This window comes from Rhinatrema bivittatum, chromosome 11 (assembly GCF_901001135.1).
Source record: "Rhinatrema bivittatum chromosome 11, aRhiBiv1.1, whole genome shotgun sequence".
NCBI classification, from domain to species: Eukaryota; Metazoa; Chordata; class Amphibia; order Gymnophiona; family Rhinatrematidae; genus Rhinatrema; species Rhinatrema bivittatum.
Genome location: NC_042625.1, coordinates 7,390,726 through 7,417,538, shown reverse-complemented (window position 1 = coordinate 7,417,538; position 26,813 = coordinate 7,390,726). Strand labels below are relative to the sequence as shown.

Sequence of the window (26,813 nt, the reverse complement as noted above, 5' to 3'; positions counted from 1 at the left end):
TCCAAACCAATCAGAAAAGGAAAAATCCCAACAGATACGAAGCTTCCACCTGACCCATGAAGAACACAAACCAAAAGAATTACGTGTGCTTAGTGCAGGTCGAAGAGATACCATAAGCACCAGAACAAAGATGACTCCTTGAGCTGAACAAAGCCAAGAGTTCATACAGGACTCAAAGGTATGGTGACATGAACAAAATGTTTGCAGTATAGTAGACAGGCATGGCCATCACTCATCCAAAGAAAAGCTTGCACCAAAATTCTTACCAATGGCACCTCACCTGCGAAGTCCTACAGACGTGCACAGTTAGGACTAGCTCAAGAGCACAAATCATAAAGGATTACTCAAGGCAACATTAGCACAACCAAAGAAGAGAGCTGCACCAATCACAGGTGGAGCAATTGTGCAAGCCCAGCTTGGTCAACACAGATAGGCACAGTCCAAGTTTAGCATAAGCTCACATAACTTATCCTATCTATAAAATGCATAATGTGCTATGCCAGAGCAATCTGTGCTGAGCCTGAGTGGGCACATTAGGCATTATGACCTAAAAAGCAAGACCTGCTTTCAGATCATGCCATAATCTGCCTGAAGCAATAAATGCACAACCCTTACTAAGGCCACAGGGCAGTACTGTACACTGCTCCCAAAAAAAGAACTGCCTATGCCAGCTCGTATAAGAGCACCATGTGCTGTGGAGTTATAGCTTTTCTTTTTTATAGTAAGCTGTTGCCAAAGAAAGCCTAAAAAGGCATAAAGAGCTGATATCTGTCACTGAAGATGTCACTCCCACAATAAGAAATGACTTTCTTTTTACTCCTGATGACACGCCTTTGCTGATGCGAGGGAAGTTCAACTGCTCTTTTGTTGTACTGAAGCCAAGGACACTGGGAATGCTGACACGAGACACTCCCCCCACACCCCCACTGTTGGATGCAGCAGTTCGTGCTTGTATCAGCAGTTACAGGTGTATTTATTTTTCTTCAAAATACTACCAATGAGAAGTTGTGATGTATTTAAGCGGCACCCATTCTAGTTATGGAAATAGGTCTTTGGTGCTATGCAGACAGAAAAGTGCCAGACCTGAAATCTATCCTAAAGAACCTGGTTTCCAAAAGAGGGAAACACTAGGGAAAATCTTCAAACAGGGAACAAATGCCAGGAAGAATGTAACATTTAGCCCAATCTCCCCAAAGGGTAAACAGCAGCAAAAAATAATTTTCATCCTGGAAAGGGACTTCCCTCCATCGGTACAAATATGCCCTTTTAAAGATCTATGAAGAAAGAACAGACTGCCAAGAAGAACATGCCGAATGCAGTCCAGTGAGCAAATTCTGGGAAGAGAACATTCTCTCAAAATGGAATAGTGCCATAGCCCAACTAAGAGTAATAATTCAAAAAAAGAAATGGACTCAAAAAGGATCAAAAATCTTCACTCTTTTTTCTGTAACATGTGTTAGAAAAAGTTTAATATATTTTTGCTAAATTGAAAAAAAAATCTCTTTATGCAGCTGCATAACAAAACATATGCCAGGTGGAGCAAGCAGCTGATAGTAGAGTTCCAAGGTCTAGAATCGGAGAACTGAAACCTCTCAGAAGCTAAACCTGGTGAGGCCTGGCTAGTACTTGGATGGGAAGCCACTGGGAAGCATGGGTGGGGTATACAATGGCAAAGCACTGCAGCATGTGACAGCTTAAGTCTGTAACAGACAAGTCCCTCCCACTACCACAATTTGCAAATTGACTAATAAAATTAACTACCAGGAGTTTGCAACTGGCATGCAAGAGAATAGAATTTCTAGCCATTCCTGACTGATCCATCAAAAGTGAAATAACTGTGCCAAATACTCGATGACCATAATATTCCTTCCTCTATTTCTGCAGTGTTATGGAACAAAGCCTGTACACCAGAAGGGAGCACAATACCACTCAAACCTTCAGCTACGTAGTGTACTGGAAACTGGCAGTTTGGCTAGGTACCACAAAATATCTTAAACTTGATAAAAACGCACCCATTTCTTGTCCTGAATTATCAAATTTAAAAGAAACTATTACAATCTCATTCACCTTTCTACACTATCCTCATGTCACTTAATAGACATATACTGATATCCTTGTCCTACCAAGAAATGCTAAAACCCACATTTACATACGTCAGTGATGTTCAGTCAAACACGGAAACTGTACTAAGAATGTAGATCAATTTATTTAAACTACGATCTACATGTAGATTTTTCTTCAGCCATAATTTCAAGCTCAAATAAGTTATCGGTACTATAGGACTTCTGCACGCCAAACACTCTGATAGCTTATTAGATGTGAAGTTGCTATAAAGAGGCAAGTACAGCCGATGAAGATTCCGCTGTTCATCCACTTTAATATGCTCTTCAATAATGCCTTCTTTCAATCACCAATTTGATTGTCTTCCATTTCTTGAGGGATAGTTGCTGGATCCTGAGAATCTCTTCCACTTATAAAGATCAGTGGACTCAGGATTTTTTTTTATAATTCAAACTTTCAGAACCCACTAAAATAAGTGGTATTCAAATACAAAATAATTTGGCTTGCTGAAACTTCAACTGTTTGTGGAGAATCCAAAATAATCAAGAAGAAAATACTCATAACTTGTAAGATGTAAGATTAGCAACAGCAGCACTTCACTGAATTTAATGAAATTCTATGGTGAATGATATCACACGTAAGCTGATCTGATGTGGTACAAGCTTCTGCACAAGAAAAAAAAAAAATACTTTGCCAGGAAAGCTCAGACCTTACTGAACACACAGTACAGTGGCTGGATGATGCTGACCTTGACCTGTGATTTTTTTAATTATTTTGTATACAAGAGATTGAGCACCCATACTATCATTAGTACTCAGTTTTTCTTGCATGTCATTCTCGATTTCATGCATGCAGTATACTCACGAATTAGTATGCAGATATTCGAAGGTCAGCTGAGCTCGGTTCAAACTGCTGTAATTTGTAAATGCCATGGTGGTAACTTCAGTCTTATCTACCAGGTGCAGGTATGACTCCCAGTCTATCAACAAAAAATGCTGGAATTGCAGAATACAATGTTTCAAGTGTGTCTTGCGCTAAGCTGGTCTGATACAAGCTATTTAAATTCTTCTCAATGACTACCAAGAAAAAAGGAATTTTTTTTTTATATAAATTCAGTCGCAGAACATTTTTTTCTGAAAATGTCTAAAATAATTTACAAGTGTCTCTCTGTTAAGTTCTAGTTAATAATGCTTCATGGGATTCTTCAAGCTTATTTTTCAAGTGATTATTTTTCCGATCCCATTAGATTGTCATTCATTCACATACAATTCAGATTTCTCAGCATCAAAAGTCTGTATTTGTTCTTCCAGGTGAGGAATGTCTCCAGACACAGTGTTTCTTGACTAACTCTGAAACCTATTACCATAAAGCTGTTTGAGCAGCATGCGAACCTCAGAAGTCAGCTGTTATGATTTCATAACCTGTTCCATGATTCTGAAAATTCTTTGTTTAATTAGCACCACTTTCCTTCCCCACAATCTTAATACATATACACAGCGAAGCTGCTGGTAGCTCTTGGCTGCAATACCCCAGTACATACCCGAATTCCCATCTCCAGTGTTAGTAAACCTACTGCTATTCTGAATACAAGCGAATGACTTCACCTGGTGCCAAAGCCAAGTTACTTTGTATCAAAATGTAGTAATCTGCCCTATCCCTACTGAAATAACTCCAACAGGAACTCCACTCCTTTCCTCAGCACCCTCCCTCCTTTGCTCAGCATCCTAGTGCATGCTTCTTCCTTGCAACATTTAATAACTCGCGTCTTCAAGCATTGCCAGCTAACTCCTCTTTTCTGACCGTTTTGTAGTAACTACACTCTTAACGCTCCTCTACGCCCAGTAAGGCTCTGGAGTTAAACCCTACCTCTAAAACTAGCTCTGCTTACGCGCTCCTCCCTTCTGTTAGTCCCGCCCTTTCCGGTGGCTACTATGTCGTGGGTCTGACGTGCTACCCCCGCAGCCTTTTTTTCATCAAATGGCCTCGTCCTCCGAGGGCGCTGGCTGCCTCGACTCTCTCAAATCCACTTCGATACTGGAAACCCCACGCTCCTCTTCTCCACCAGTTCCTACTTCGTCGACTGCAGCGGGCCCCGGGGCGCACGTGGCCCCTGGTTGACCCTCCCCCTCCTCCTCCTCCTCACACTGCCGCTGAGGTCCTGCAATTCTACGCGAGCTTTATCCTTTTTTCCTCCGCAACCACTGGAAACTAGCGCTCCTGCGTGTGCTCCCGTAGTGGGGAAAAGAGGGCAGAATAGGGAGAAGTGGCGGGAAGCTGCGCCTCGCTATTAGCAGCGACGAGAACGGGTGGCACAGCTCTACCGCAACCGCCTCGCTTTGTCTTTGCTCCCTCACGCCGCAGCCTCGCGGTCTTCGCTCCCCGCGACGTAGCCACAACGTCCTACAGCGAGCAGTTTGCAGACCAATCACAACGTAGGGAAACCAAGAGGGGAAACGTGATTGGGTGGACAGGACATCACGTGATGGTGAAGGGCGGGAGTCCATGACGCCTTCACATAGGTCACGTGAGGGGCATAGCATTTAAAGGGGCCGTACTGTTTCTTTGTGTTGGCAATATTATGAAATTGGTTGTATAGTTCAGGAAATGAGGGGTAATTCAGTGAAGGAAACAAGTCTTCATATATTAGACTTCGTGTGATTTAATCGGGGTGGTGTTTGCTTCAGCCCAACATTCACTAAGCTTTTTAAATAACTGCAGACTAGCATGCGGTAGGAGCTGCAGTTATTACATCATCTCTCCAGGTCTCAACTTGGGAGTAATCAGTAATCGACTGGAGAGGATCCCAGGTGACTCGCCTTGTCTGAACGGGAAAGAGGGAACTGCACTACACACATTGTGTCGTTTGGGAATTAAAAGGGAAGAATTAAGAATGCTTACTTTGGTGCTGCTGTTATATCAGGATGGCCGATGCTCAGAGGAAGATGCATTAGCTGTGCTGCGTAATGAAGACAGCATGGCGATCGTTCAGTGATGCAGCCTATTTGTGTCCTAGGGAGGGCTCTGGAGCGATGCAGCAGATTAAATCATAAGTGCTGACACGTGGCTGTGGTAACACTTCTGCACGACAACAAAATGAAAGTTAAATACAGAGCTAGGAGGATTTTAATTTCAGACCTAAAACATAATAGTTATCCCATTAAAGCGCATCATAGTAGAAACAGTAGCATCTGATGAGCGCTATCTGTATTTACATCATTAATCCAGAAATGTTACCTGTAGAGGGTACCCAAATAATTTTTTGTTGTTGTCGGAGGGTGCAGGGGGAACGTCATATAAAATAAACATAATAGAAATAGTTTTTAAAATTTGATCAATAAATTTAAAGGTGGGGGGAGATGGCAACTCGCCTTGCAACCTCCCCCTCCCTGTCATTACCTGTGTATATTGCTCTGCACATAGGAGCTTCAGCCTCAACATATAATTGCATTAGTTGTGCCCCAAGTAAGAGATAGAAGCACAATATTGTTTTAACTTTCCTCTTTTTTTTTTTGTGCAAAAAATTAAAATTATTGGTGATGACAGAAGCAAGAATTAAAACTTAAATTGGGGTTGGGAGTAATTCTATGTACCTCTGTTAATTTCCATACAGAAGACCAGGGTTCAAAGGTCACCCAACTTAGGCTAGAGCCTCCTTGGAGGCAGTGTTTATAGTGCCTTTGGAACTGGAAGTGTCAACCATTACATAACTATGACACCTCAAGGCCAAATTCTGTGTATATGCTTATTGGATTCTGGAGAGAGTCATGGCCTGTATCCCTTACCCAAAGATTGTCCCTGGGATAAAAAGGAAAAAAAAGCCCTGGGTAGTTATCAATAAAGGCTAATGGTGCCATAGCCCAGTAGCGACCAGCTGCGATTGAGCTGACAGCCCAAAAGAACAAGAGGAAACTGCTAAGTCAAAAAAAGTAAAGTGGGGAAAAGCTATATAAAAATAAAAAATAATTCACAGTTGGATATGAATGAAAATTACAATAAATTGTACATTATTCTGTTACCACTTTCTCTAGAAACTTGCAACATATAGACCTGGCTCCATTACATTTGCTGGAGTACAGCACAAAATCAGCAACTTCTGTGGTCAGACTACATTATTTAGTGTGTTTTCTCCCCTTTTAACTTTTTATTTTATCACAAAGTGGCTTCAAGGATACGTTTAGTATTCATAAAAGATACAATAATAATTACATTTTCATATCATAAAGGATGTTTCAGGTTGAAGTAATTTAACTCATTCCAGATAGGAAAAAAAACACACCGAAATAAAGGAGATCACACAAACTATAATAATCTGAGTGAACTGACAGCATCTCATTCTTAATATCCATTCTGATCAAAGCTTGCAAAAATCTACTAAAGTTAACATTAAATATTTTAGATTTATGCTTGTCTTGAAAGGAAAAAAGAATCTTCCTGCAAAATGTCAATTCTCGGAAAGTCTATCCTTGTCAACATTTTATCTAAATTCTTTATCCGGTAGCACTTTAATGTTATAAGAACATAAGGGCGAGGCTGGGTCATACCAAAGATCCATCAAATCTTGGACAGTGGCCAATTCCAAAGTGTATTGTTGCTCTTTCCCAGTGACAAGTGGTAGGTTTGGTGGAATCACCTGTTTTATGGACTTTTCTTCCAGGAACGTGTGCAAACCCCTTTTTAAACTCAGTTATCCTAGTTGCCTTGACCACACCTTCGGCAACAAATTCCACAGCTTGATTGTGCATTGAGTGAAAAAAATATATTTTCTCCAATTTGTTTTAAATCTGCTACCCATTGGTTTCAAGGAGTGATCTCCTAGTGTTATTTGAAAGGTTAAATAACCATTCCCTATTTACCTACTCCATCCCACTCATGATTTGTAAACCTCTCTCATATTCCTTCTCAATCGTTTCTTCTCCAAGCTGAAGAGCACTATCCTGTTTAGCCTTTCTTCATATGGTAACTGTTCCATCTCCTTAACAATTTTGTTGCCCTTTTCGTATTTTTTCTAATTCTGTGATATCTTTTTTGAGATAGGGGTGACAAACTGTGCACAATATTTCAAGGTACAACCATACTACATATCTATACAGATGCAATCTAATGTTTTTTGTTTTCCCGTTGATAAGCAGGCTTAATTAGCCATGCTGGCTGGGACGTCCCTCTAGGCAGGTCGAGGCAGAAAACTTCTCTCCAGCTATACAGAGCTTTGCTCTGTGCACCAGTTCCTGCGTGACTGCCATACTTTCCTCAGTTCTGATTTTTCCCGCACAGCTTACAGACGCGGATCCTCTCTCCTTGCGCTTTTTTCTTCTTTTTACTTTTTTCTACTCTCTTACTCTGGTGAACCAACAAAAGGCACTTTTCAGTACTTCCCATGGCTCCGAAGACCCCAGGATTCAAGTATTGCCAATGTGGCAATACTTCATTTCGTCACAGATGGGCTTAACTACTGCTGCTTGTGCCTGTGGCCGGACCATGACCAAAGATCCTGCTGCGACTGTGGCAGGATGTCACCAAGGGCCCAGAGCAACGGGCCAAGAAAATTGTCAGGCTTTGAGATTATGAAGGGGCCTCTTCAGGCTCGTATGCCCCAACTACACTCGATCCGCGCCTGGGCTAGAGCACAAAAAACCAGTGGCGCTGAAGCAAGCATTATCACTGGAACCGACCTCCAAAAAAAACAAGGCCAGGTGAGAAAGCCCCAAAGAGAGCAGGGAGGCAAGGGGGCAGGTAATAAACCCACAAAAAGCCCCAGTGCATTGAGCAAAACCACCAAAAACTGTGAAGTGCCTTGCGAACCCATGCGCATTGACACAGGATGTGTCGAAACCGGAGCATAGTGCAACTTGGTACACAAGACATGACGCAATATGGCCCAAGTTCTGGAATGACGCAAAATGCACAACACAAGCAGACAAGCGACGGTTGATGCAAGCCGGACCACAACACTGACACATGCTGCACAGACACATGCGTTGATGCAGAAGGTGAAAGACAAATCACACCACCATGAGTTTATGCACTCGACACGCAAGAAGCATGCATCACAATAGAGCAAACACCAGGATGGGAGCTCTCAATCGGAGTGGCATCCTGACCCTCAGGTAGTCTTCACCCCATGCGAACTTGAGGAATTAGACACTTCTGATGTAGATATCATGCAGATCTCTGAGGACTCCTACCTCCTCTGCCAAGGGTAGTGTCCATACAGGTCTTTCCACTGTCTCTAAACAAACAGAGACAACCTCAGCTCCAAGAACCATTGATGAAGAGACAAAAGTCTCACTATGAAGACCAGAGCCCATACTCGTCAATTCTGCTGGCAGGGACATCTTCCTCCAAGACTAGGAAAAGCTATTTTATGTACAGGGTCCATCACTGTGGAACTCCCTCCCCCTCAATTTAAAGGAAGAAATATCTTTATTTAAGTTCAGAAAACACCTTAAGACACACTTATTTTCTAGGGCCTTCATGGAAGACTAAGCTGAATGGCTGAAAATGTATAGCAATTAGCAGCAGGTAACAACAGTTAGTTGAAAGATCAAGCTGATTAGTGGGCTACCAGTATTATCAAGTAGCATAAAATTTAAGTAGTATTACTTTTTTTTTTTTTTACTTTGATTTTATTAATTTAATTTTTATTTGTTATTGTCATTGATTTATGAGTCTTATGTATGTTACTTATGTTAAACTGCATAGAAACTTTGATTTGCGGTATACAAATATTTTAAACAAATACATACATACATTTTTTGACCAGGAAAGGAGGGAGATGCATCTCTGCCTCCACAGAAAAGGAAATAGTCTCCTTCCCGCCCTTAGGTTGTGCAGCCTCTCAGGCCGTGTCTCAAATATCAAAAATACTTCAATTCTTTTTTGCATCTCTACCAACTAGACACCACCCTATGCCACCTTCCAGTCCCACGGAAGAGGCTTTGTCATCACTATCACTCCCTTCTCTTCCATGGAAGTCTGAAGCAGAGGAGGATGACCATCATGACCTAAGTCCAACAGCCTTGGAACCTAACAAGGAACCTGTAACTCCCCTCCAACTTCACCGGGTACATCAACTGGAATACCATCAGACTCTCCCAAAGAGCCTCCGGAGCCATCCTTGCCCCCAGAAGACCTGTCTTATTCTAAAGGTTGAAACAAAAAAGCTGCCGGATCCAAGGTAAGAAGTTCATAGGATTCTTAAAATCTTCGACATTCCATCGGAACTGACTGCACTTCCTTTTCATGTGGTCCTGGACATAGCAATGGACAAGTCATGAGAGACTCCTTTCTCAGGTCCATCCACTTCATAAGTCAGACCTAAAATACAGGATGCATAAGCCCTCACATTATGGACCAATACAGCTGCCTCACCCATCAATGGTGGTTGAATCAGCCATGAAAAGAGCAAAAAAGACTACATTATACTCCATTACACCTCCCTGTAAGGATAATAGATACCTGGATGACTTTGGCAAGGTTTTCCAGAGTGCGATGCTTAATGCCAAGATATAGAATTGATGCTGCTGTATTACACAATATCTCTATGAAAGCCTACAAAGGCTGAAGCCGAAAGATAATAAGACAAAGTTCCTGGATGTAATAAATGATTGCTTCATGGAGGAATTGGTTCAGGAACCAACAACAGAGGGAGCTATTTTATTTATTTATTTATTTAACAGTTTTTTATACCGACCTTCATAGTAAATTACCATATCGGATCGGTTTACAATTTAACAAAAGGGAAAAAACTAGAGTAACAAATTCACGTAAACGAAAGATAACAATAAGTAGGAATAAGTCAAAGTTACAATCAACAGGGGGAGAGAACTTGGAAGCTTGCAACAAGCTGGAAAGAAGATAGGCCGGTAAAAGAAATTTTACCATAGAGTGTACAAGTTAAAAACTTAAGGACGGTGCTTTAACCTGAATGTCTCAGAGTCCATTTATTTTTTCTTTGAGAAACGGAGTGCCAGACCGGGTAGGAATGAAGGCCAACTAGTGATTGTCTGGTGGTTCAGGGAAGGCTTGTTGAAAGAGCCAGGTTTTAAGTCTTTTTCTGAAAGTTAAAAGGCATGGCTCCAGTCTGAGGTTTGATGGGATACTGTTCCAGATCGATGGGCCTGCTATCGAAAAGGCTCTGTCTTTGGTCGTAGCGAGGCGTGTGGCTTTAGTGAGGGGAACATTAACATTTTAGATTTAATTAACTAAATTAACATTTAAATTAATTTAAATTAAACATTTAAATTAAATTAACTAAATTAACATTTAGTGGGGGGAACATTTTAGATTTAATTCTTGGTGTAACGCAGGATTTGGTGAGAGAGGTAATGGTGGTGGGGCCACTTGGCAACAGTGATCATAACATGATCAAATTTAAACTAATAACTGGAATGGGGACAATAAGTAAATCTGCAGCTCTAACACTAAACTTTCAAAAGGGAAACTGATAAAATGAGGAAAATAGAAAAAAACTGAAAGGTGCAGCTGCAAAGGTTAAGTGTTCAACAGGCTTGGACATTGCTTAAAAATACAATCCAAGAGGCACAGTCCACATGTATTCCACGCATTAAGAAAGGTGGAAGGAAGGCAAAACGATTAACGTCATGGCTAAAAAGTGAGGTGAAAGAGGCTATTTTAGCCAAAAAATTGGAAGAAGAATCCATCTGAAGAAAATAGAATAAAACATAAGCATTGTCAAGTTAAGTGTAAAACATTGATAAGACAGGCGAAGAGAGAATTTGAAATGAAGTTTTAAATATATCCAAAGCAAGAAACCTGTGAGGGAGTCGGTTGGACCATTAGATGACAGAGGGGTTAAAGGAGCTCTTAGGGAAGATAAGGCCATTGCAGAAAGACTAAATGAATTCTTTGCTTCCATGTTTACTAATGAGAATGTTGGAGAGATACCAGTTCTGGAGATGGTTTTCAAGGGTGATGAGTCAGATGAACTGAACCAAATCACTGTGAATTGGGAAGATGTAGTAGGCCAGATTGACAAACTAAAGAGTAGCAAATCACCTGGACTGGATGGTATGCATCCTAGGGTACTGAAAAGGAACTAAAAAATGAAATTTCTGATCTATTATTTATTTATTTATTTATTTATTTTTAGATTTTTATATACCGGTGTTCCTGTATGAAATACAAATCACATCGGTTTACATTGAAACTGAACATACATTTTTGCCAATAGGCATTACATAGAACAAGGTTGTGGAACTTGGAAAAGGGTAAACTAGATCAAAATAAACATTGTAATGTAAACAAATTGGCTAACAAATCTCATAGAGCAGTATAAATAAAAACAAAAACATAAAAGCAAAACAGTAGATGTCATGTGAGACCTGCAGCAAGAGAATGGATACAGAGTCAAGTAGATCCTGGAGAATGATATGATGAGGAACTCTTGCTGGTTGTAGGGGAAAAAAAGTGCTTATGGTCCTGTAAAGGCTTGTTTAAAGAGCCAGGTTTTAAGTTTCTTTTTGAATGTGGAGTGGCAGATCTCTAGACGGATATCTGGCGGGAGCGCGTTCCATTGAATGGGGCCAGCAGTAGATATGGTACGTTTCTGGAGTGAGGATTTTGTTGAGGGAACATGTAGAGTGCCTTTGTAAGCTCCTCTGATGGGTCTAGCTGAAGAGTGATGACGTAGTTGGGTGCTTAACTGAAGTGGGGATATATTGTGAATTGATTTGTGAATTACTGTGAGCACTTTATAAAGAATCCTTTGCTTAATTGGAAGCCAATGGAGGAGTTTGAGAATGGGGGTGATGTGATCTCTTTTATTCGTATTTGTAAGAATTCTAGCTGCAGAGTTTTGTAACATTTGGAGGGGTTTGAAGGATGAGATTGGGAGGCCGAAGAGAAGCGAATTGCAATAGTCGATTTTTGATAGTATAATGGCTTGAAGTATTAAAATTGGTAACCTATCATTAAAATCATCCAATGTACCTGAAGACTGGAGGGTGGCCAATGAAACCCCAATATTTAAAAAAGACTCCAGGGGCGATCCGGGTAACTATCGACCAGTGAGCCTGACTTCAGTGCCGGGAAAAATAGTGGAAACTATTCTCAAGATCAAAATCATAGAGCATATAGAAAGACATGATTTAATGGGACACAGTCAACATGGATTTACCCAAGGGAAGTCTTGCCTAACAAATCTGCTTCATTTTTTTGAAGGGGTTAATAAACATGTGGATAAAGGTGAACCGGTAAATGTAGTATATTTGGATTTTCAGAAGGCGTTTGACAAAATCCCTCATGAGAGGCTTCTACGAAAACTAAAAAGTCATGGGATAGGAGGCGATGTCCTTTCGTGGATTACAAACTGGTTAAAAGGAAACAGAGAGTAGGATTAAATGGTCAATTTTCTCAGTGGAAAAGGGTAAACAGTGGAGTGCCCCAGGGATCTGTACTTGGACCGGTGCTTTTCAAGATATATATATAAATGATCTGGAAAGGAATATGACAAGTGAGGTTATCAAATTTGTGGATAATACAAAATTATTCAGATTAGTTAAATCACAAGCAGACTGTGATCCAGTCTTGCAAAGTCCTCCTGTAATGTAAGATTGGGCATCCAAATGGCAAATGAAATTTAATGTGGACAAGTGCAAGGTGTTGCATATAGGGAAAAATAACCCTTGCTGTAGTTACACGATGTTAGGTTCCATATTAGGAGCTACCACCCAGGAAAAAGATCTAGGCATCATAGTGGATAATACTTTAAAATCGTCGGCTCAGTGTGCTGCAGCAGTCAAAATAGCAAACAGAATGTTGGGAATTATTAGAAAGGGAATGGTGAATAAAACGGAAAATGTCATAATGCCTCTATATCGCTCCATGGTGAGACCGCACCTTGAATACTGTGTACAAATCTGGTCGCCGCATCTCAAAAAGGATATAATTGCAATGGAGGAGGTACAGAGAAGGGCAACCAAAAATGATAAAGGGAATGGAACAGCTCCCCTATGAGGAAAGACTAAAGAGGTTAGGACTTTTCAGCTTGGAGAAGAGACGGCTGAGGTGGGATATGATAGAGGTGTTTAAAATCATGAGAGGTCTAGAACGGGTAGATGTGAATCGGTTTTTTACTCTTTCGGATAATAGAAAGACTAAGGGGCACTCCATGAAGTTAGCATGGGGCACATTTAGAACTAATCGGAGAAAGTTGTTTTTCACTCAATGCACAATTAAGCTCTGGAATTTGTTGCCAGAGGATGTGGTTAGTGCAGTTAGTATAGCTGTGTTTAAAAAAGGATTGGATAAGTTCTTGGAGGAGAAGTCCATTACCTGCTATTAATTAAGTTGACTTAGATAATAACCACTTCTATTGCTAGCAATGGTAACATGGAATAGACTTAGTTTTTGGGTACTTGCCAGGTTCTTATGGCCTGGATTGGCCACTATTGGAAACAGGATGCTGGGCTTGATGGACCCTTGGTCTGACCCAGTATGGCATGTTCTTATGTTCTTATGGTGAATGCTTGGAATGCCCTTCTGGAGGAAGTGGTGAAGACTAAAACTATGAAGGATTTCAAAGGGGCATGGGATAAACACTGTGGATCCATAAAGGCTAGAGGATGGGAATGAAGTGAAGAGCCATGGGGGTGGATTACTGGAGTGGAGGCTACTATATGGTGATTACTACCCTTACTCAATAAGCCTTCGCACGGTTAATGCAACTCCAACATTCCTCTCTGCTTCTATGGCAAGGAGAAATGTGGAAAAGAGGATTTGCATTCAGACAACAACCAACAAGGACTGAACTTCACAATCAGGGTAAACAAATAAACCTGGGGGTAGCTTGCTTAATTTAGCGGTTACTACCCTAAACCAATTAAGCTTGATATATCACTTTGAATGCATATACAGCATTGCTCTCTACTTCAACGGCAGAGGAAAAAGGGGGAAACGTGGAAAAGAGGATTTGCATTCAGACAACATCCAACAAGGCAGTGATCTGTGCAGTCTGGGTAAACAAGCATCAGGGTAGTTTGCTTGATGTGGCGGTTACTACCCTTAACCATTATGCCTTATGCTTACTTTTGATGCAACTCTAACATTACTCTCTGCATCAATGGCAGGGGATGGCAGGAAATTTGAATCAAACAGTTACCAACAAGGGCCCTGAAATTGGTGGTTGGTGAAACAGATACGTATGGGAAAATAAATGTGGGAGCTTGCTGGGCAGACTGGATGGGCCGATTGGTCTTTTTCTGCTGTCATTTTTTTATATGTTTCTATATATAAGGAAAGGACTCTCCAAATCAACCTTCTAGAATTGAGAGCCATAACAAACGCCATCTTCTCCTTCTGCCATCTGCTCACAGGAATGAGGGTAATGGTCTACACCTACAATCAAGTGGCCATGTTTTATTTAAAAAAAGAAGGCAGGTCAGGTTCCAGGACGCTTTGCAAGGAGTCAGTGTTAATCCTAGAATGGGCACTAGCTCACTCCAGTTGCAGGTGACCTACCTTCTAGGTATCAGGAACACAGAAGCCAACAGGTTCAGCAAAAACTTTCAGCCCCATGAGTGGGCACTGCATCAGGATGTAGCAGACATATTGGTCAGGAAGTCGGGAATACCCTGCATGAACCTTTTTGTAACAGAGTCCAATGCAAAACTGCTGAATTTTTGTTGTCTTTACCCAAGCAGGCGCAGAATCGCTCAGGATGCATTTGTAATCCTATGGGAGCAAAACCTGTTTTATGCATACCCTTTGATACCTCTGATAGGTCAAGTAATTAAAAAATACATCACAGAAAAGTCAGATCTCATCCTCATTGCACCGGTGTGGTCCAGGCAGCCGTGTTACGCCTATCTGTTCAGCTCTCAATTCAACAGTCAGTCCCTTTGGGAAACAGGGCGGATCTGTTGTCACAGGAAGAGGGTACACGCCTTCATCCTATGCGAGACTCTGCATCTGACAGCTTGGAGGTTGAAAGGGAAGTGTTGAGTAACCTCCCTCTCCCGACTGAAATTTAGGATATTATAATATCCTCCAGGAAGCCATCCACAAGGAAAGATTATGCTGGTAAATGGTATAGATACCTGCACTTGTGCACGACAGTATCAAAAGACCCATTTGGATGTTCCCTGGAACAATTGCTAAAATATCTGCATTTGCTGTATTCTTCTGGCCTGGCAGTGTCATCCATCAGAGTGCACATCAACGCCATAGCGGCATATCATCCTTCCATGCGGGGAAGCTCAATCTCCATGTTACATTCACTGGTTGCGGCCCTCCTGCGACCGGCCTCTCATACTTATCTGCGGCTCGGGCATGGCCCTGGTACACTGGCAGCGGCAGGGAGCTGCTGCCGACGCCGCTCCTCTCAGGCTCCCCTCCGGTCAGTCACAACCGGTCTCTCTGGCGCTGCTCTCTCTTGAGGCGCGGCCTCATACTGCCTCGGGCGCTTTCAGGAACGTGCGTGCACCACCTCCTGAGATTTAAAGGGACCATGGTAGGAAATTGCCACAGCCCCTCCTTTCAGCAACCAGCACCTTTTCCTATTTAAGGCAAGGTCTGACCTGCAGACCTTGCCTTGGCTTCTTGGCTCTTGCTCCTGATTCTCCCCGGAGGGTATTCCCGAGCTCCTGACCCGTTTTCAGGCCGATACAGTATAGTGTGCTCCGACGGAGCGCACTGTTAGCCTGCTATTGGACGCGCATTTTCCCTTACCCCTTATTCAGTAAGGGGAGGAAAACGCGTGTCCAACCCGTGGCACCTAATAGGGCCCTCAACATGCAAATGCATGTTGAGGGCCCTATTAGGTATGTGCGCGGGATACAGAAAGTAAAATGTGCAGCCAAGCCGCACATTTTACTTTCAGAAATTAGCGCCGACCTTTGGGTCGGCGCTAATTTCTTCCGGCATCGGGAAAGTGCACAGAAAAGCAGTAAAAACTGCTTTTCTGTGCACCCTCCGACTTAATAGCATGGCGATATTAAGTCGGAGGTCCCGAAGAGTAAAAAAAAATAAATTTGAATTCGGCCCGCGGCTGTCGGGCCGAAAATTGGATGCTCAATTTTGCTGACATCCGGTTTCTGAGCCCGTAGCTGTCGGCGGGCTCGAGAACCGACGCTGGCAAAATTGAGCGTTGGCTGTCAAACCCGCTGACAGCCGCCGCTCCTGTCAAAAAGGAGACGCTAGGGACGCAATAGTGTCCCTAGCGCCTCCTTTTCCCCATTTCTACCACGCCGCCTAATTTGCATACTGCATCGCACACGCCGGGAGAGCGGACATTCGTCCGCTCTCCTGCGGACTTTACTGTATCGGCCCGTTTGTGATTTGACTGCCTTTGGACACTGACCTTTGCCTGGATATGACTACGAGATTCGCCGCCTGCCACGACCACAGCCTGGATAACCGTTTAAGAGATTCGACACCTGCCACGACCACAGCCTGTATACCTACTACAAGATTTGCCGCCTGCCCAGTCAGCCTGAATATTCGACCACAAGATTTGCCGCCAGCATCTACGCTTGCTTGGACTCCGGACCCTGCACCTGGCTCCAGCCAACATCACCATTCCTCCGGGACTTCCAGAAACCCCACGTAAGTCCAGCCGGCCTCGGTACCCAAAGACTCAACCTGATGGGCTGGTAGTGATGAAGATCCAGCGGGGTCTCTGCTCCTCTACGACCTTGGCTGCCGACGATGGGGACCTGTGGGGCTCAACCCCACAGGTGGTGCCAACTCCCCCTCGGCCCAGGGGTCCACAATCCGAACAGTAAGCCAAGGCCATGGATCCGACGGAGGCCTCCGCTCTGCAAGCTATTCCAGGCTTGGCTCAGAAGATCTTAGAACAGCAGAGGGTCCTGGAGACACTTGTGGCTTCCATGGAATGCCTCAACGCCTGCCTAGACTCAGTGGCCATAGCAAGTGCAGCACCTCTATCCACACCAAGCTCTCCAATGGTGCTACCACCTTCACACCCGGTTATTCTGTTGCCCACTCCTCCTCGTTAGGCTGGCGACCCCCGACAGTGTCGGGGGTTCCTTAATCAGTGCAATATGCACTTCTGCCTCCAGTCCAAACTGTTCCCTGACAGCACTATCCAAACCACATTCATCCTGTCCTTTCTTGGGCATCCCCCTTATGGGAGTGCTCTGATCCCAAGTTGCATGATCTTCCCCGATTCCTAGACTTGTTCCAGACGGTGTTTCAGAACCCAGGACGGCTGGCAGCCACAGTCACTGAACTTCTGCATATCCGCCAGGGAGGATGTTCACTGATGGACTATACCATCAAATTCAGAACACTAGCTACCAAACTCCATTGAGAGGAGGCCTGCCTTAGATCTATCTTCCTGGGTGGATTATCTCCGAAAATCAAGGACGAGTTGGCAGCCCGAGAATTTCCCACTTCCCTGGATGCCCTCATTGAGATGGCCGGCAGGATAGACCGCCGCCTGCAGGAGAGGGCGCACAAGCTACAGGGTCCAAGGAGGCATACGGCGGCCCCCAGCCACTCTCGATACCCCTCACCCTTCTCGCAGCCTCCCCCATCTTCGGAAAGACCTACTGAGGAGCCCATGTAGTTGGGTCGAGGGCCCTTGTCTCCCAAAGAACGGCAGAGGCGTTGTCAGGCGGGCCTCTGTCTTTACTGTGGGGGCTCCGGCACCTCACTGCCCACTGTCCCATCTGTCCAGTAAACTCCCAGGCCTAGGTTTCACCGGGGGAGTGACCTTAGGCCTGACCATGCCAGTTCTCCCATTAACACTCCTTGTGACACTCTCCCTGGAGGAACGTGATTTCCCGACACTAACCTTAGTAGATTCTGGAGCAGGAGGGAACTTCTTGATCACTGCTTCAATGGCAGGGGGAATGAAGAAAAGAGGATTTATATTCAGACAACAACCAACAAGGACTGAATTGCACAGGCTGGGTAAACAAATAAGAGTGGGAGTATCTTGCTTATTGCGGCGGTTACTACACCAAATCAATTAAGCCTAATACTTCACTTGGAATACATATCCAGCGCAGCTCACTGCTTCAACGGCAGGGATAATGAAAAAAAGATGATTTATATTCAGATAACAACCAACAAGGACTGAATTGCACAGGCTGGGTATATATCCAGCACAGCTCTCTGTTTCAACGGCAGGGGGGAATGAAGAAATGAGGATTTATATTCAGACAACAACCAACAAGGACTGAATTGCATAGGCTGGGTAAACAAATAAGAGTGGTGTTGCGTCCGTCAGGCGTGGGCAGACCTCCAGGCGCTCGCCCCACCTCTTAAAGGGGCCAGGAAGTGTCCCAGCCCCAGGAAGTGACATAAGTGACAGCTTCCTTTATAGCCTGGGACCTGCCTTCCAGTCTTTGCCTTGCAACAGGTCTTCCTGCCTAGCTGTCCCTCTGCTTTTGGTTGTAATTTGGACTGTCTGACTCTGCCTGCCTGCCTCTGACCTGGTTTGCCTGACTGCCTGCCGCCTGCTTCTGACCCGGATTACCTGACTCTGCCTGCCTGTCTGCCGCCTGCTTCTGACCCGGACTGCCTGACTCTGCCTGCGCCTGCCTCTGACCCGGATTACCTGACTCTGCCTGCCTGTCTGCCGCCTGTCTCTGACCCGGACTGCCTGACTCTGCCTGCCTGCCTGTCGTCTGCCTCTGACCCGGATTGCCTGACTTTGCATGCCTGCCTGCCATCTGCCTCTGACCTGGATTGTCTGACTTTGCCTGTATGCCTGCCCTGATTCGGATTACCTTTTGGACTTTGCCTGCCTGTCTGCTGCCTACCTTTGACTCGGATTGTCTGACCAGCCTACTTGCCTGCTGCCTGCCCTGATCTGGACTACACAGAACTCTGTCTACCTTCTGCCAGTCTCAGGCACCAGGCCGTGCCCGGATTCCTCCTATCAGGTGAGGGGATTTCCTATTCACTGTTGATTCTGCCTTCTGACAGTGAGGGTCCATGAGGTCATCTCCTGATAGCCCCATCTCACCTTGGTCTAAGGGTCCACATTCCGGCTGGCAACAGCCAACACGCTGCTTCTCTATACATGGCGAGCCACTACCAGGAGAAGTTTCCTACACCATTCTCTTCATACCGAGACCATCTCATTTTTGGTCCTTGACAAAGCCATTCATCCAGTAGTACTTGGCCTACCATGGCTGCAAGACCACACACCCCAGTTTGACTGGAGCACCCTGGAACTATCACAATGGGGAGCGGCTTGTCACAACAGATGCTTGAAGACAGTAACACCTATGCCCTGCATGTCAACCACTGCTTCTCTCCCAGGATTGCCGCCACAATACTCGTCATTTCAAGACGTGTTTTCAGAAAAAGCAGCAGGCGTGTTACCACCACACCGGTCCTTCGACTGTGCTATTAATTTAAAGCCTGATTCGGAGCCCCTTAGAGGAAGGGTATACCTACTTTCTCTCTCAGAGACTGAGGCCATGTCAGCTTATATTCAAGAAAATTTGCAAAAATGATTTATCCGGCCTTCCAAGTCACCTTCTGGAGCCGGATTCTTTTTCGTTGGCAAGAAGGACGGATCCCTTCGTCCATGTATAGACTACAGAGGACTTAATGAAATCACTATAAAGGACCGATACCCTTTACCTCTGATTTCAGAGTTATTCGACAGACTCCAGGGATCCAAACTAGACCTAAAAGGAGCATACAGTCTGGTTCGCATTCATCAAGGGGACGAGTGGAAGACGACCTTAATACTCGCGATGGCCACTTCGAGTACTTGATCATGCCCTTTGGCCTGTGTAACGCTCTGGCTGTATTCCAAAATATGATGAATGAGATTCTGCAAGATATGCTTTACCAATGTGTGGTTGTGTATTTAGATGACATACTAATTTTCTCTCAAGATCTACAAAGTCATCAGGTAGATGTCGCCAGAGTCCTGCAAATACTACGGGATAACCGTCTTTACGCTAAGCTTGAAAAGTGTGTGCCTTCCACCAGGAGTCTGTTCCCTTTTAGGGCTACGTGGTGTCCAGTAGAGGTTTCCAGATGGATCCACAAAAGACCAAAAGCATACAGGACTGGCCTCAACCCACTGGTCTCAAAGCACTCTGCTGCTTCCTCGGCTTCACCAATTATTATCGCACATTCATCCACCACTACTCTACCCTCACTGCACCACTTACTGCCATAACAAAGAAGGGAGCCAACCCTTCACAGTGGTCTCCAGAAGCTGTTGCTGCCTTCCAAACCCTCAAGGAGGCTTTTCTCTAAAAACCTTCACCGCTCGGACCCTCGACGTCCATTTATAGTCAAGGTTGATGCCTCCGATGTCTGTGTAGGAGCCATTCTTAGCCAGAACAGTGATACCCATACACTGCACCCTTGCTTTTTTTTCCCCAGCGTTTTTCTCCAGCCGAGAGAAATTATGGCTTAGGAGATAAAGAGTTGTTGGCTATCAAGCTCACATTTGAAGAGTGGCGCCCATGGCTCGAGGGGGCACAACATCAGATAACTGTATACACAGACCACAAAAATTTGGAATATCTGCATCATGCACAGCGACTCAATCATAGAAAGCCCGATGGTCTTTGTTTTTTAATCGGTTTGACTATCTACTCAAGTACCGCCCTGCTGACAAGAATACATGTGCACACGCTCTCTCACGCTCCTTCACTTCAGAAGATGTTCCGGATGCACCTCGCCATATAATCAACCCTGATACAGTGATTCTGGCCGCTACCCATTCCGTTCACAGCTGGGAAGATGGTGGTACCTCGGACCCTGAGAAAGAAACTTCTTAAATGGGCTCATGAATCCCGATTAGCCGGTCACCCTGGACAAGCCCGTACGCTATCCACCTTAGAAAGATACTACTGGTGGCCTTCAATGAAGGAGGACGTACAGGCGTATGTAAAATCCTGCGCCACCTGTGCAAGACAGAAGCCTCCTGCCGGCCGCCCTTGGGTTCTTCTCCAGCCTTTACCAGCTCCAGAGGAACCTTGGACGCACATTGCGACGGACTTCGTCGTTGACCTGCCAGTGTCCAGCGGAAACAACACCATAACTCAATTACCACTGTCTACAAAGCCATCCATCACCAGGCCCACTCAACTTACAAATCCCATTCAGAAAACATACCTCCACCAGACCCATCAGAGAAGCTTACAGAGAATCTCTACACCACACACCAAAACTACTCAACATATAACCTTCAGAGACCGGGCCTTCTCTACAGCAGGACCTCCGCTATGGAACTCCATCCCACCGGATCTTCGACAGGAACCGTGCCTGCTAACTTTCAGAAAAAGGCTTAAGACGTGGTTGTTCAAGCAAGCCTTTCCAGACAACAACTGATCCCTAATTCTCCGACAACCACAGTCAGACTTCCTTAGAACACTATAATCAATTGTAAATAATTGCTCTTCTGTTAAATTTTGCACGCCTTTTTTTCCTTCTCCCAGTTTTAAACATCCCTGTTTTATTGTAACTGCAGACTTTCTCCTCACTTGTTACAGTTCTATGTTATTTTCATTTTACACCCCTTGTTAAATGTAAACCAGCATGATGTGAACTATTCTCGCGAATGCCGGTATATAAAACACTAAATAAATAAATAAAATAAATTAGGGTCACAGTAAACCACTTCTCGAAAATGGTGCACTTCGTGGCATTATCCGGACTACCATCTGCCCCAGAATTGGCAAAGCTGTTTATACGGCATACCTTCGCCTGCACGGCATGCCGAAGCATATCCTCTCGGATAGAGGTGTACAGTTCACGGCTAAGTTCTGGAGAGCTCTTTGTAAGAAATTCGATATTTCATTAGACCTGACATCAGCATACCATCCACAATCAAATGGTCAAACTGAAAGAACGAACCATACACTTAAACAGTTCCTCTGCTCCTACGTGAACTCCAGACAAAGCGACTGAGCAGAGTTGTTCCCCTGGGCTGAGTTTGCCCTGAATTCGTATCCATCAGCTGCTACTGGATCAACACCATTCCAGATAGTGTATGGCCATCAGCCATTACCTCCACTACCAATACCCTTGTCAGTTTCATTTCCAGCAGCCCAGGCTTCGGCTGAAGAACTCCACCATCTCTGGGAACAAACTAAAGGCCTTTTGCAGAAGGCAGGACAACAGGCCAAGAAATGTTATGACGCTCATCACAGAGCAGCACCTCAATTCCAACCAGGAGACAAGGTATGGCTCAGTACCAAATTCATCCGTCTCAAGCTGCCATCTGTTCGATTCGCTCCATGCTACATTGGGCCTTTCTCCGTTCTCCACCGCCTGGGACCTGTAACTTACAGCTTGCAACTACCCACTTCCATGAAGATACACAACGCCTTCCACGTATCTCCCTTGAAGCTACTCATCCTCTCCGAGTTTTCAAAAAGGACTCCGGACCCGCAACCTCTTTCTGCTGAAGAGGACATCATGTACCAAGCAGATGACATTTTGGATGTTCGCAAATGTGGAAAGCAATGGGAATACCTCATATCCTGGGAAGGATATGGGCCAGAAGAAAAAAGTTGGGAGCCTGCTAATAACATCCTTGACAAGGATCTAATTCGACAATTTCATCTAACTTATCCAAGGAAGCCAAAACCCCCTGGGAAGGGCCCTAAGGAGGGTACTGTTGCACCCATAGGTTGCAGATGGCTGCAATCTCTGCTGCTCACCTCTCTTGTCCCTGCACCAGCGATTCTCAGAGCCATGGCAGCCTCAGCCTGCAAACGCTGCCTTCCTCGGCGTCCCTGGGACAGCGTGGGCAATCCTGTCTGCCATCTTGAATTGGGGATTACCTAGGGCACGCGTACCAGGCCCTCTCTTAGTCACATCATGGCAGGAACCTCGGGATGTCCCCTCCGCATGACGTCACCCGCCAGTGTATTTAATCCATCCAGCCTATGCTTCCTACGAGTTAGCAAGGTCTTCCTTCCTGCTTATTCCACTCCTCTTGGAAAAGCTTCGCTTCGCTGAACTCGTTCCTGGACTTAGAACACCTTAGGTACCCGGTCCTCGGGGGCCTTGTCACGTTCTGGCTATCCACTCCTCGGAGGGCCTTCCTGCCTGGAGAATCCATCTATCCTTGTTCGGGATCCTGCTGACTCTTCTTGGCTCCCCCTAAAATCTGAAAATTTGGTGTGCACTGGCTACAAAATCCTATCATTAGTTGTCATAATTGCATGCATGAAATATATAGCTTCCCCAAAATTACCCCTTTTATCATCGTGGAACCCCTAGGCTTGGGCAGAAAATTTGGCATTTATCAAATAGAAGATTTGGTATAATTTTGCATGTACTTATTCATGGAATTTTTCTGAGACCAAACAGGATGACAGTCCTAACACATGGGTAGCATCATTAGATGAAGACCAGCATGGAAATTTGATTTCAAAGTTTCTAGAAACTTGGTGCATGCCTTACTGGTGCACATCCACAAGAGGGCCCTTCAGTCTCATCTTTTCTAAAGAGGCCATCATTTGCAGATCTTCTTTGCTCCTGCTGTTAGGGAGCTATCTGCTTCCTAAAAGTGAAGGAATTGATCATTGTGGAACCCTATAGTCATTTTCTTCACCCTTTTAGGTATTGTTTTTTCAAGTGTTTGTAAGTTTTCTCTCTTTTCAGCTGCCACATGATGCACTGGTTTTGACATTGAATCATTTGATTTTGCTGCATTAATTTTGCATCTGATTCCTCTGCCAGAGATGAAAGGCAGCGGCTTTGATAAGTGCCCCTGTTCAAGAAGTTCATGCCTTTCACAGCCCCATGTGATTGATGTGTTCTTTACCTGGGGGCTGACCATGACATCCAGGGGTGTTCCTTCTGTATGGCTATGATCCCTAGAGGCATTGCTCCTGGCTTGACTTCATGGAAAAGCACTATGGAATTCGTAAATCCAGTCCATCATTATTGGAGGCATCAACATCAAGGGACCCAGGAGCTGCACCAACTGCTGGCAGTACTTCGACATTGTGGGGAGGGGAGGTGTATCAAAGTCCTCTTGAATTTCTCTGTATGAATGTGAGCATTAAGATTCCAAACATGTAAGATGAGTAGAAGGCCTTCTGTCTTCTTTGAGATTAAGTATTGGGAGTAGAATCCCTGGTTGTGAAGGGAAATTAGAAAGCAATTCAGGAAATTCCAAAGTAGAAGATGCTGTTCGTCTCTAGAGATCTACAACGTCTTTGGGACAACCGCTTGTATGCAAAACTAGAGAAATGTTTGTTTGAGGGGAAGAGCCTTCCATTCCTGGGCTACATTGTCTCCAAGAGAGGGTTGCAAATGGACCCTGAGAAGCTTAAGAGTATTCGGGATTGGCAACAACCCAGCGGTCTGTGAGCCTTACAGAGGTTTCTTGGCTTCGGCAATTACTACCGCAGCTTCATTAAGAATTACTCCAAGCTGGCAGCTCCACTCATGGCTCTGACTCGCAAGGGGGCCAACACTAAGGTGTGGCCTCCTGAGGCTGTATCAGCTTTCCAAGTCCTCAAGTCAGCTTTTCTCCAGGATCCATGTCTCAGACACCCGGATCCTCAACATCCTTTCATTGTGGAGGTAGACGCCACTTTCAAAGGCGCAGGGGCTGTCTTGAGCCAATACTCACCCTCAGGGACCCTGCACCCCTGCTCATTTTTCTCAAGGAAGTTTTCTCCTGCCAAGTGGAACTATGCTATTGGCGACAAGGTGCTTTTGGCCATTAAGCTCATGCTAGAAGAGTGGCGCCAGTGGCTGGAGGGGGCCCAGCATTGTATTACTATCTACACGGACCACAAAAATCTTGAGCGCCTCCACCAGGCCCAGCAGCTGAATCCACAACAGGCCCGTTGGGCTCTCTTTTTCACCCACTTTGATTTCAAACTCTGTTACAGGCCGGTGGCAAAAGACATCAGAGCAGACACTCTTTCCTGTTCCTTTGTGACTGAGGACTCTGTTGAACCACTTGTCCTTGTAACCACCATGACCGTCCCTCCAGGGAAGAACGTCATTCACAAAAACTCTGTAACAAAGTGTTAAGTTGGTCCCACAACTCCCACCCTGGATGAGACCGGACCTTTGCTCTACTCCAGCAACTTTACTGGTGGCCCGACATGCAGAATGACGTCCAGGCCTATGTGGACTCGAGACCCATCTGCTTGCAGCAGAAACCTCTGGTGGGACGACCTTGGGGACTGTTACAACCATTGCCATCCCCCAAAGAACCTTGGAATCTCATCTCCACAGACTATGTCGTGGATTTACCCCTCTCAGATGGTAACATGGTCATCTGAGTGGTAGCTGACCACGGTCATCTGGGTGGTAGCTGACCACTTCTTTTTTTTTTCTATTTATTCATTTTACACATATTTCCAAGTGTCACACTTGAAAGGAAAATGCATATATCCAATAAATTACAAAATTTAAAAAGGAAATAAACATTAAACAATAATCTTTATCTTAGAAAAACATCATTATACAAAACTGATAGGTCATGCACAAGCCCACAATATGGATCCAAAATTTTACAATCCCAAGGTAGATATTTAAAAAATATATTGGCATCTATATAGGAAACAGCATAAAATAGAGAGGTCTATAATTATGGAGTTACTGGGCTAGTAGTTAAAGATGAACTAATCAAACTTTTCTTTTTATTAGATAGAAATGAAATTAGCTGAGAAGGCTGGTAGAATAAGAAAGAAAGCCCTTGGTGTTTAATCAAGCACTTACAGGGGTATTTTAATATAAACATTGAACCCAACTCGAGTACTTATGGTTTCAGCAAAAGAAATTGTTGTCTTCTTCTCTGGGTTTGCTTACATAAATCTGGGAAAATTTGTATCTTATGATTCAAAAACAACTCATTCATATGCAAGAAATAACATTTAAAAATCCATTCTTTATCTGCTTCAAGCAAAAAAGTAACCATTAAGGTCGATGTCAAGGCCACATTTTCATCAGGCTGATAGCTGACCACGTCTCAAAAATGTCATTTCAAAGCCTTGCCCGGTCTCCCTTCGGCTCCCCAGTTAGCACAACTCTTCGTTCAGCACATGTTTTACCTCCATTGGCTTCCCAAACAGATTGTCTCTGTTATGGTTTAGCAGTGTTTGGGTGGATTCTTGGGTACTGTGGCAGATGACCATGCCCATGGGGAGGAACCCTGTGGGGAGCCACAGTACTGGGCTAGACTCAGGATGCACAAAACCAGAATTAGATCTTTTATTAAACAGCGTATGTGTACCATCAGAGGTGGCAGCAGTGAGTTGATCCAGAGGGAGCAGTCCCGGGACCCTTGGCAGAGGGGACCCGTCTCACATAGTTGGTATAGGGAGATCCAGGGGTAGGTTTCCCAGTACAGTAGAGCGGTAAGAACATGCCATACTGGGTCAGACCAAGGGTCCATCAAACCCAGCATCCTGTTTCCAACAGTGGCCAATCCAGGCCATAAGAACCTGGAAGTACCCAAAAACTAAGTCTATTCCATGTTACCATTGCTAATGGCAGTGGCTATTCTCTAAGTGAACTTAATAGCAGGTAATGTACTTCTCCTCCAAGAACTTATCCAATCCTTTTTTAAACACAGCTATACTAACTGCACTAACCACATTCTCTGGCAACAAATTCCAGAGTTTAACTGTGCGTTGAGTAAAAAAGAACTTTCTCTGATTAGTTTTAAATGTGCCCCATGCTAACTTCATGGAGTGCCCCCTAGACTTTCTATTATCCGAAAGAGTAAATAACCGATTCACATCTACCCGTTCTAGACCTCTCATGATTTTAAACATCTCTATCATATCCCCCCTCAGCAGTCTCTTCTCCAA

At 44.4% G+C, this 26,813-nt stretch overlaps 1 protein-coding gene across 15 annotated transcripts in view; it reads right to left on the bottom strand.

Annotated features, from left to right (window-relative positions):
* The window catches only part of MORC2 (MORC family CW-type zinc finger 2), a 418,351-nt gene that overhangs the window by 353,501 nt on the left and 38,037 nt on the right, over positions 1-26,813 (bottom strand). For 6 of the 15 annotated variants that reach the window (XM_029619025.1, XM_029619034.1, XM_029619036.1 and 3 more), the window contains exon 1: positions 2,926-4,463. In XM_029619025.1, coding sequence (XP_029474885.1) covers positions 2,926-2,993 — 68 coding nt within the window. In that variant the 5' untranslated portion in view covers positions 2,994-4,463. Of the gene's footprint in view, positions 1-2,925; positions 4,467-4,959; positions 5,140-26,813 lie in introns of those variants that run through there. The other 9 variants (XM_029619027.1, XM_029619026.1, XM_029619038.1 and 6 more) reach the window with 7 other exon arrangements.